The 11,760-nt window shown below is 45.7% G+C and overlaps 2 protein-coding genes across 2 annotated transcripts in view; one reads left to right on the top strand and one right to left on the bottom strand.

The window, feature by feature from the left end:
- cdc42se1 (CDC42 small effector 1) overlaps positions 1–6,743 on the bottom strand; it is a 13,662-nt gene extending 6,919 nt beyond the window's left edge. Inside the window, exons 1-2 of the mRNA XM_037093975.1 lie at positions 6,627–6,743; positions 1,246–1,628 (exon numbers count right to left, since the gene is read on the bottom strand). Coding sequence (XP_036949870.1) covers positions 1,246–1,395 — 150 coding nt within the window. The 5' untranslated portion in view covers positions 1,396–1,628; positions 6,627–6,743. The remainder of the gene's footprint in view (positions 1–1,245; positions 1,629–6,626) is intronic.
- A 677-nt stretch (positions 6,744–7,420) lies between these two features.
- mllt11 (MLLT11 transcription factor 7 cofactor) lies at positions 7,421–11,592 on the top strand. The gene is made up of 3 exons (XM_037093976.1): positions 7,421–7,561; positions 9,396–9,575; positions 10,310–11,592. The coding sequence occupies exons 2-3, from the start codon at positions 9,411–9,413 to the stop codon at positions 10,400–10,402; spliced, it is 258 nt and encodes an 85-aa protein (XP_036949871.1). The 5' UTR covers positions 7,421–7,561; positions 9,396–9,410; the 3' UTR covers positions 10,403–11,592.
- The last annotated feature ends 168 nt before the right edge of the window (positions 11,593–11,760 follow it).

The raw sequence follows: 11,760 nt of genomic DNA, 5'->3' as shown, positions 1-11,760 counted from the left end.
CAACGACCAGATAAACACACTCTCACAGCGACGACAACTTGTTGTAACACAACAACATGATTACGGAACAGTTTCCTCCCTGATGTCGGCGATGCCATCAGCAGAGAGGGCGTCGGCCTGCAGGAGGTCAGAGTTCACCTTGAAACAGGAAGAGGAAGTGGTGCCAGCTGTTTCCTCTTGAGTAACTTCCAGCTGTTGAGAGATTCAGTTTTCACACATGTCAGGTTTCTGCTGCGGTCCGATGAGACCACAGAACCTGCTGATGTGGCCGGAACTCAACCACAGCTTGTTGTCTGTGGACCGGGCCCGGAGGAGTTCTGTGCTTATATTTCCCTGCTGGAAAAACAGCACAGACCAAAACCAGCACCAGAACACAACATGTGCAAGACCAGCATATGTTGGGTTTTGGTGCTGGTTTTGGTCTGTGCTGTTTTGGTGCTGGTCTACGCTGGTGCTGGTCTACGCTGGTGCTGGTCTACGCTGGTGCTGGTCTACGCTGGTGCTGGTCTACGCTGGTTTTTCCAGCAGGGTTGTGACCATTCAGTCCAAAAGTCTTCATTAAATTAGCCGAACTAGCTGTTTGCACTTGTTTCCAGTGTTCCCATGAACGTACCGACAGTCACCGGGTCACTGCAACACTGAAGAAGACTTAGAATCATGATAACTATCAGCACGTCTTCTTCTGTGGTGTCTCGGGGGTTCATGGATGTTGAGTCGTGGTCGTCTGACATAATGATTTACTCAGAGAGCTGGACGATGTGTTTTCAGACCCTGATGATGATTTAAAGGTGCAGTATGCAAGAACAACCTCAAAACAAACAGGGGCGTGAAAAACGAAGCAGAAATGGAAAGCCTATTTAGCCAGTGAGTGAGACTGTATGCACGCACTGGGTACGATACTTTGTCTTTTGGATTTGCTGATCACCCTCCGACCTTTGGGTAATTGTTTAATGGTTTGTATTTATTTCATCTTTCATCTCCCTGTACTGAAACAGGGGCAGCATGTCACCTGTTTAACTGCAAAGGCTAGTTAGCTCAGTTAGCTGTGCAGCTAGCAGTCCAGACCAGCACAGGAGCTTTGCACTGGCATGGGGCTAGCTGGTTAGCATGCTTATCAACACAATATGAAGACATCAGAACGTCAAGCGTGTCGTTCTTTCACATTCTGTTGAAAAGTTCTGATCCATTTTTTACATTCTGCAACGTTAACATCAGTGTGACATGTTTCATGTGGGCAGTTCTCACCGGCGGGGGTTTAGCCACCACGCAGCAGCCCATCTTGTGCCAGAAGTCACTCATGCCGACGCTCCGTCTGTCCAGCGCCCGGCCGTCGCTCTCTGCTGCCGCCCTGCAGACCGAGGGAGGAACTGCAGCCTGCGGGTAGTCCTGGGGCATCCAGACAGGAAGTGCACCGGCAGCAGCACGCAGGGAGCCCAAAGAAACCCGACCTCAGGCTGAAGACGGTCCTCTGAAGGACTCCAGGAGGGTCGAGTCCAAACCAGACGGGAGCAAAGTGTCAAATTAAAATCTCTGGATCCTCAGAAACACAAGAAATGTTTTAATTCCCACAAAAAATCCACCAATGGATGAAAAGAGAAGAAGAATCCAGTGGGAGCTTCAGCTTCGATCTGTGGAGATAGAAAACAAACAAACGTTTTATTATCATTAAATGAACTGAATAAAAACATAATCTGATGATTTTATTTGATACATTTAATATTTTTCCTTGTCTGAAGTTTGTTTCAGCTCACAGATGATTAAATCAGCAGCTCTGACAGAAACAGATGTTTTCATGCTGTGACAGCTGAAATGTTGATTTTTATTCTGAAAGGTCAAATCAAAGTTGGTTACTCCTCAGGTGAGTCTGATTTAAAGTCATGAAACTGAACTGAGATCAGTCAGGTAACAAGTACTGAACCAGTGGAGAGTCAGCAGCACATTTTATTTTGAAGGGTTAAAGTGAAATTATTAATTTTTTAATGAGTAATATGTGAATAAGAATAAGAAGAAGAAGAAGAAGAAGAAGAAGAAGAAGAAGATCAAGAAGAAGAAGAAGAAGAGGAGGAGGAGGAGGAGGAGGAGGAGGAGGAGGAGGAGCAGGAGGAGGAGGAGGAGGAGGAGCAGCAGGAGGAGGAGCAGGAGGAGGAGGAGGAGGAGGAGGAGGAGCAGCAGGAGGAGGAGGAGGAGGAGGAGGAGCAGCAGGAGGAGGAGGAGGAGCAGGAGGAGGAGGAGGAGGAGGAGCAGCAGGAGGAGGAGCAGGAGGAGGAGGAGGAGCAGCAGGAGGAGGAGGAGGAGGAGGAGGAGGAGGAGCAGCAGGAGGAGGAGCAGCAGGAGGAGGAGGAGGAGGAGGAGAGCCTCTCCGTGGGAACGAACCTCTGAGATGTCGACACAGTGAACACATTAAGCATGACTAAACACTGGGTGTGGTCCAAACACACACACTCTCTCTCAGGCTTGTAAAGTTCAGATTACAGAGCGGGTCTGGAGGTTCTGTTCTTGTTCTGGTTGTTTCCAGATGAACACAAACACAAATTCTCAAATTCACAAATTTCAGTGCACAAACAACAACAACACACCTGACTGACAGGTGACCTTTGACCTGAGCTGACAGTGAACAGACTGATGACTGACACAGTCAGATGTTAGCTTCACTGTTAGCTGTAGCTCAGTCTGTTAGCACATCATCTGTGTGTCTCCACAGAACATTTGGTTTCTAGAGTTCAGGTGCTGTATTCACAGGGCTAGTAGTTTTCTAGCTGGAGAGCAAACTGCTAACTTTCTAGCTAGCCAAGCTAGCATTAACTTGTTTGTCAGAGATTCTCTTTATGTTCTCTTTCTCTTGTTCTGTTCACTCTCATCCAATAAAAAGCCATTAACACAGGAAAATAACACTCCATTGCTAATGTTCAGTTAGCAAGCATATTAGCCTGTTAGCTTAGCTGACTCACAGAACCCTGGTCTGTTCCTGCAGGTTATTAAAAGCTGCAGGATGGAAACATTCCTCCATGTTGGACTGTCTGATGATGTCACTGCTGCACTCATTACTAAACTGGATCATTTTAAAGCTGCCGGATCTCAACAGAACCTCGTGTCTCAACAGAACCTTGTGTCTCAACAGAACCTCGTGTCTCAACAGAACCTCTCTCCTGTCATTGTCTCAGTTGGATCTGTTTTTCCATCCAAACCTCCTCCAGCCCACATTCTTTGTCTCGCAGTGAAAGTCAAGGTCCGCCTGGCGCTGATAAGAGAGCTTCCTGGTTATATAAACGGGTTCAACTCTCTCCTGCATTTCTATTTTCAGTGTGTGTTCTGGTCCTGGTCTGCTGGAGTCCATCCAGCACATTTCAGCACATGATAAAGAAGGAATGTGTCGAGGCCGGAGACTCAGGAACATGTAGCTTCATGCTTCACATCAGCAGGAGAAGAATGTAAACCTCCACCGCCCGAGGGTTCTGACTTCCTGTTGAGCCCACAGACATTTTGTTTATGATCGATGTGATCGGTCCGAACAAACCTGACCCAGAACCAGTCTGTCAATAAAAACTGTGTATTAACAAGAACTTCCTGTTAGTGCAAGTGACTCTAATAACACACTTCCTGCCCTGATCCGGGTCAGAACACCATGACAGTCCGACCAATCAGAAGAGACGACTATAAACCGACCAATCAGGAGAGACGACACAGCAGAAACATTTTTGTTTTAAATAAAGTTCGGGGAACAAAATAAATGGAGTGTTGTTTGTGTGCAGTGTCTGATTGGTGCAGACGGCTCCTTCCTATCTGCGTCTGCGCCTTCCATCATTGTGTGAATGAATCAATCATATTGATTAGATTTGATCCATGAAGGTGAAATAAAGATTCAGACGTTTGTCTCCGAGCTGCAGACACAACTTCTTCTAAACCTCATGACCAGGAGTGTGTGTGTGAGTGTGTGTGTGTGTGTGTGTGTGTGTGTGTGTGTGTGTGTGTGTGTGTGTGTGTGTGTGTGTGAATATTTGTCCCATGATGTCAGTGTGAGGAGGAAGAACAGGAAAACTGTGTGGAGACGACGGACTGAACCAACCTCCCGTCTGCAGCAGATGGTACGGTCCGACTGTCGGTTTGAACTGAGGAACTGTAACATGAAGTTCGTCGACGGTCAGAGGAACAATAAAGTTTAACAGTTTTGATTAACTGCAGGTGATGGTTCAGGAATTGGACTTGTAACTTCTCTTTCGTCTGAACGCAGGTGCGGTTCTGCTGCAGGACGGGCCGTATGGACTCAACAGAACCAAAATGAGTTTGATTGGTTTGTTTTTACTTACTGATTTATTATTAATATATTACATCCTGTTCATGGGTCGATGGACCCAGTTCTGATTAAACCTGGGTCCTGGTGATAACAAACGGACCCCTCGCTGTTTCTGGACTCGCTCACTTCCTCTTTTCTAAACTCAGGCGCTCGCTTCCTGCTCCAGCTTACCACTTCCTGTTCAGCACACAAGACACAAACAGGAGTCCAGTCCACCAGTAATCTGATTACTACGTACAGATACTCGAGTACTGAGAGAGAGAGAGAGAGAGCGGGTCAGGGTGATAGAGAGACTATTGTCCTCACTGGGTTGCAGGAGAGCGAGCAGCTCCACAATGAGCTCTTTTCATTGATCGGACAGTTAACGGTCGACTTCACGGCTCGGAAAATAAAACTCACAGCACACCTCCAGCAGAGGGTTCTGCTGCTCAGAGCCCGTCTGTGGTCCAGTTCTGACTGGAGGGAGGTGTTCTGGAGTCACACTGTGAGCAGGAAGCTGCAGCACAATCGAGCTTCTGACTGTGACACGTTTCAAACTTGTTACGTCTTTAAACTGAAACTTGATGTCAGTCAACACCTCCTGGTTAGCTTAGCTTAGCTTAGCAACAGCTAGCCTGCCCCTGTCTGAAGAACCTCCAACCAGTAATGTGTGTGTGTGTGTGTGTGTGTGTGTGTGTGTGTGTGTGTGTGTGTGTGTGTGTGTGTGTGTTGATGTCAGTTTGCAGAAAAGATTCAGGCAGGTTCATCAGGTTCACATCACCATGGCAACAGTCCGGTCCACACACACAGAGCTGAGTCAGAACCTCTGCAGTGATTTAACTGACAGACGGGTTTCTGTTTGAAGGACGATAAACACATGAGGTCCTGATCCAGGACAGACCAGTCTGACCCGCCCTGGGAACCACAAACATCCAGAAACTAACCGGACACATGAACTACAGAACAGTCAGAACTGGACACAGAACCATCCTGAGAAACCTTCATGAGTTTTCTGGATCCTCACACTTTGTGTGCTGGACTCAGAACTGACCTGTCGACGTGACTCACAGCAGCTGTAAACAACATGAGTGGGTTCAGATTCACAACTGGGTCGTCAGTCAGAACACCAGACAAACTCCACTCTGTACCACATCAGCTGCTGCTGCATGTGACCGGGCCACTGCTGATCCAAACACTGAATCCTGCATCTGAAACCAGACCAGCAGCTGAGAGCAGCTGAAGGGTTAACAGCACCAACACGCAGCGTCCAAAGTCCAAACTAAACACACAAACCACCGAGACGCCGCTCAAACTCTGAACCCACTCCAGAGTTTCCATTTGTGCTTTTCCCAGCAGCACCTGAATGCACCACGAGAACAAACGTTAACGTGTTTGTGATTCAGAAACTCTGACGCTCGTCCACAGAATCAGTCCGACACCTGAGTCTGCTGATCTCAGATCTGCTGACCTTTGACCTCCACACTGTGATTTGATGATCAGAGAGCTTCTTCCTTCAGAGGCGCCAGGTTCTCTCCTCCTCATGTTGAGCTAACAGCTTCCTGCTAGCTTCTGGTCAACATGTAGTTTTGGGACAAAATGAACGATTTAAGTTTGAATCGCTAAAACGTAATAATATGTACATAACGTGGTCTGTTGCTAGCTCATTAATGTTAGCATCGTGCCTGTGGTTCACTCAAGTTCAGACAAGGTTAGGTTGAGACTACTTCCTGTTTTGTGCTAAGCTAGGCTAGGCTAACATGTCTCATGACAACTTGTCAATGATCTGGGAACACAGACATTCAACTTATTCTCTGACATTCTCTATTCTCTGTCCTCACTAACTGTCCTCACTAACTGTCCTCACTAACTGTCCTCTCACTAACTGTCCTCTCTAACTGTCCTCACTAACTGTCCTCTCTAACTGTCCTCTCTCTAACTGTCCTCTCACTAACTGTCCTCACCAACTGTCCACACTAACTGTCCTCTCACTAACTGTCCTCTCTCTAACTGTCCTCACTAACTGTCCTCTCACTAACTGTCCTCTCTAACTGTCCTCACTAACTGTCCTCTCTAACTGTCCTCTCTCTAACTGTCCTCTCACTAACTGTCCTCACCAACTGTCCACACTAACTGTCCTCTCACTAACTGTCCTCACCAACTGTCCACACTAACTGTCCTCTCTCTAACTGTCCTCTCTCTAACTGTCCTCTCACTAACTGTCCTCTCTAATTGTCCTCTCTCTAACTGTCCTCACCAACTGTCCACACTAACTGTCCTCTTTGACAACTGAAACATTTCAGCAGCTGGAGTTGAAACTTTCCTCCTGCTGAGATAAAGAGTGAAAGAAAAGACTCACCAGAGGAGACGCAGCCGGCCGAACACTGAAGACTGAAGACTGAAGACTGAAGACTGAGCTCAGAGCTCCGACAGCAGCTTCACTCCTCCCTCCCTCCCTCTCTCTCTCACTTCTCTCTCTCTCTCTCTCTCTGTCTCTCTCTCTCTCTGTCTCTCTCTGTCTCTCTCTCTCTCTCTCTCTCTCTCTCTCTCTGTCTCTCTGAGGTGTGGCTCTAACCAGGAAGTCCCCCTCTTCCTCTTCTTCATCCTCTTCAACTTCATGTTTTCTCTCTCCTTCACTTCCTGTTCATGTTCAGTCCAACAGCTCCTCCTGCTGACGGACACGCCTCCTCACACCTGAGGCACCGATACTCTGATTACTGTGTAGGTCACTACAGCTCAGAGTAATAGATTACTGTGTAGGTCACTACAGCTCAGAGTAATAGATTACTGTGTACGTCACTACAGCTCAGAGTAATAGATTACTGTGTACGTCACTACAGCTCAGAAGAACAGTACTCGAGTAAAAGTGATGAAGTGTTTGATGTGTGTCTGTGTGTGTGTGTGTTCCAGACACACACACACACAGGAAATGAGCATGTCCTGCAAAATAAAAGCATAGAATATTTGATGCCTTCTTTATATCTAATAATGTTCATAATGATTCGAAGCCTTTAAATTTCATCAGTGTTTCAATTTTAATCATTTAATCCAACATTCTTTTATAAGTTTATTGATAAATAAACAAACATCTCTAACTGAGGAGACACAGAAAAAACACGAGCGTCCCCTCGGCTTTTATTCTGAAAGGTCTTAGCGGAAGCCGGGGTGTGTATTCAGGTGAGCTTGACGCAGGCGCAGAGCTCATTGAACCTGCAGCAGCTGACAGACGCGTCCGAACAGAACAAAGAAGAAAATCACAAGTCTCTGATTTTCTCACTGGAAACAAACAAAAAGGTAAAAATGATTCTGTGCTCGGGGGTCTGATGACGTCATGATGTAATGATCTGATGATGTAATGATTTGATGATTTGATGATGAGTCCGTGATGAAGCTGCGGTCAAACATTTAAACAGCGCGAACATGTTCACATCAGAATGTTCTGGTTCTGCTTGTGACGGATGTCAGGACTCAGCGGGTGAATTGGGTTTGATTCGGTTTGATTCGGCTTCATCATCGACAGACGAGCTGCAGCGGCCAACGCCTCGACACAACCCGATCACTGATCAATGCGCCCTGACACAGGCCGAGCAGAACAGCTCGACCCGTGAGACCCGTTAAATCATATTGTATTTTAATGATTTATTATGGCCCCCAGCACCGGGCCAGCACCGGGCCAGCACCGGGTCAGCACCGGGTCAGCACCGGGCCAACGCCTCAGGATCCAGCGGCCTGACTCGCCATAAAAACCTGTCGAACATTAAATCAGCAGAAAAGTGAATGTAGTCTGGTGCAGCTGGACTCCTCGGTGCTGCAGTGTGGGTTATTTCAGTCCGCAGTGACGCGATGACCCAGTTTCTCTTATAGACGCTCTGGAACCGTCCGGATACATTTAAATATACTCGAGTCGGTACTTGAGTAAAAGTACTTAGTTACATTCCAGCCTGACAGAAATATAGAAGCTGAAACTAAAACAGTGGAGACTGTTTAAAAGAATAAGAGTTTAATTAGAATAAGAATCATTGTTAATGATTTCTTGTTAATTTACTCTGATTACTTCTGAGCTGGGAGGCTTTCAGGGCCCGGTGGAGATTCCAGCTCCATGAAACTGAGTTTGGATCAGAACAGCTGAACTGAGATCAGGTCACAGCTGTGATTGGATCATGTTGTGACACAGTGACATCACTGAGCTCGTCTCGTCATCGTCTAATGTTTTAATGTTGAACTCAACAGCTGATGTTTAAAGTTTCATGGTGTCATGAACTCGTTGGTTCTGTATTCTTCCTCTTCTTGTACCGTCTTAAAGGGACACGACGCAGAATATTAATATTTACAGTATTAATGAGGTCATTAAACAAACTGTGTCCATCAGTGAAGAAACAAACAACACTGTGACGCCAGAGAGGTGGCAGGGTCCACCACGTGTTTATTTAGTTCATTCAGTCAATGAAGATGTTACCATGGTTACTCCTTTAATCTACAGACTGAACCTTTAATCTACAGATTTCACACGCTTTAGTTTCTTTGATATTTTGGTGATCAAAGGGTCACATTGATCCCTTTGTGATCAGTTTCATTGATCGTGGGAGAGCTGAAGGATTTTGTGGTGGAAAATAAAAAGTAGAATAATAATTTAAGAATAATTTTGTCCTGACAGACGTGAAACTTGATAGAGAACTTTAAATATAAATAATTCTAATAACACAAATACTGTGATCAATAATCAGTCTGATACAAGACGGAGCTGCTGTCAGTCTGGACACACGTCACCTCCCCACAGGCCCGGATGACTCGGCCCGTTCAGACCGCGAGCTTCACTGAACCAGACTCCAGAGGAAAAACACACGTTTTAACAGCCTGTTTTTCTCTCGGGTCAGAACATTTGAAGGATCAGAGATCAGATTTTACAAATTCCCGCAAGTTAAATAAAAGTATTTCACAAAGTGTTTTGATAAATTGCAGGACAGAACCGTGAAAAGTTCTGATTCTGTGTGTTCTGGGACGAACTTTGTGAGAATGATGTTTTGTCTCCAGGGGACAAAGACTGAAGTCACAAACCAACAAAGGTTCTACACATGAAAACAAAGACTGCTGTTCTGGTAAACTGGACTTTGTGTCTGGTTCCTCTCAGGTCCATTCTCAGACGATGGAGAAGTCAAACAGCCAATATGACTCGTTCCTCTTCTGGAGGCAGCCAATCCCGGCCCTCGACGTGTCGGAGCTGGCAGATCTGGGTCTGACTGACAGCCAGCCGGCCAATAGCATCAAAGGAAAAGACAAGTCGTCAACACCGAGGAGTGACGAGGAGGAGGTGAGGGGGCGGACGGGGAACAGGTTCAAACAGCTGTCTGTTAGAACAGTTAATGTTATTTTCCTTCATCAGCATAGACTCAGTCAGAGAGCTCTGTTGCCATGGTTACAGCGTGGACAAAAAAATAACAACACAACTTTAGCAAAAGCAAACCAAAACATAAAAACATTTTTTTTCCGGCAGGGAGTCTAACCGCTTGTAGCTTCAGTTCACTACTGAGTCTGATGAGTCAACAACATGAACTCATGAATGTGAAGAAAGGAAATATTTTGACACGAAACAAAAAAATCCAACTGTCCACATCTGAACTCCAGTTTGTGTCTCTGACTGAACTCAGATCAGTTTAATCTGCTCGTTACTCATCATCAGACTCACTTCATTCAGACTGGACACAAACTGAACCAGAGTCACCCGGGCAGTTCTGGTTTGTCTCCAGTCACCTCTGGTTCGGTCCAGATAAAGTTCACAGTAACATGTGAGAATGTTCTGACTGAAGCTAGCAGCAGCTAGTCGCAGCAGCAGCAGTTAGCGGTGATGCTGCCCCCTGTAGGTTTGGAGACACCTTTTGAAATCTGGTCATGTTAAAACCTTTGTTAACATTTTCTGATTGACACCCTCTTGCTGAAGTAACAGAGTATGTTTACAGTTTGGTGTCAGTACTTAATCTGTGAAACGTGACGACTGCCTGACAGTTTGACCTCATTGTTTTCTATTTCCTGTCTGTCTGTCGTCAGTCCGTTCTCTCCGAGTTCTCCTCCTTTAATTATTGGAGAGCTCCTCTCGCCGACGTCGATGCTCTGCTGGCCGACCTCAACCTGCTGCTCTGAACGCTCCACCACCTGACCTCTGACCCCAGATCAGCCCCACCTGACCTCTGACCCCAGATCAGCCTCACCTGATCTCTGACCCCAGATCAGCCTCACCTGACCTCTGACCCCGGATCAGTCTGCAGGCCTCTTTCTCCAGTCTTTCATCTACTGATGAAAATGAGACGATTCCAGGAAGTCACCAAAATAAGAGCCTGGTTTTCATATTAAAGCAGGTCCTCACAGACGGACGGAGGTCTGCTGAGACTGATCCTGGTTCAGATTAAATCACAGCTTTTTATTCACCCTGATCCTGAATCAGTTTCCCCAAAACCACACAGACAGCTGAGATGTGTTAATGCCTGTTTCACTGATTCACAGTTTCTGTGATCATGAAGCTGATCATCAACTCTGAACTGTCTCCAGAAGGCTGAGGATGTTAAACAGAAATAGAATTAAAACGCAGTGAGGCAACAATTAGTTTCAGTTCAACAGGAAATTATGAAAATTGGAAAAAATCTGCAGAAATTTTTCATAAAGACAATGAAATGTGTGTAAAGAACAGAACAGAGGAGGTTTACTGAGGGAGGGAGAGGTGAAATGTACGGAGGACAGTGAATGCAGCACACACACTCACATACACATGGGCACACACACACGCACACACGCACACACACACACTCTTTAAACATCCATTGTGTCAAAGAACCAAACCAGGAAGTGCTCAGTGATCCCAGTGATCCGATTGGTCGGATTTGAACTAGCTTCTTGATCTCAGATCAGCTGATTTCAACCTTCACGTGTGAAAATGAGATTTTAACCCCTTCAGCATGTGAGTGGGGGGTGGACAAAATAATAGAAACACTGTTGATCCATTTTTGATCCGATGATTAAAAGTTGTCTGTGTTTCTGTTCCATGATGAAATGTTTCCTCAGATTATTGATTGATTGATTGATTGATTAACTGAATGTGTCTGAACCCTTTGATGAGACTCAAACTGTTTATGTTTCCATTTGTGCCTTTTTGTTCTTTTGCCCCGAGCTGCTCTGTTTACTGTTAATTTATGTATTTCTGTATTTATTAGTTTCTCATGCTGTTTTACTGAGCGGGCCTCAAACTGAGCCGCAGGAAGGAAACTACAGTTCACCCGGTTCTGTCAGAATGTTCTGTTCACCTGCCAACAATAAACTAAAGTCTTCTTTGGACCGGTCGCCTGTTTTTACTTCACAGTTTTATTTCACAGCCCAGTTTGCTGGCGAGAGACGCATGTGTGTTTGTATTAAAAGTAAAACGTGTCCTCATGTTAACACTGCAGTTAACTTTTTTAATAAGCTTTGATTGTCAGTGTGATCTGACCGAACCCTCGTGTTTGATAAGT

This window comes from Acanthopagrus latus, chromosome 3, assembly GCF_904848185.1.
Source record: "Acanthopagrus latus isolate v.2019 chromosome 3, fAcaLat1.1, whole genome shotgun sequence".
Taxonomy (NCBI): domain Eukaryota; kingdom Metazoa; phylum Chordata; class Actinopteri; order Spariformes; family Sparidae; genus Acanthopagrus; species Acanthopagrus latus.
The sequence above is the reverse complement of the archived record's forward strand: the minus strand, read 5'-3'. Positions and strand labels throughout refer to the sequence as shown.

What these genes read in the sequence shown, in the direction of transcription:
- mllt11 (XM_037093976.1), top strand. Translation starts at nt 9,411, where the DNA reads ATGGAGAAGTCAAACAGCCAATATGACTCGTTCCTCTTCTGGAGGCAG. An exon ending in CGAGGAGTGACGAGGAGGAG is followed by an intron (nt 9,576 to 10,309) that starts GTGAGGGGGCGG and finishes GTCTGTCGTCAG; the next exon opens with TCCGTTCTCTCCGAGTTCTC.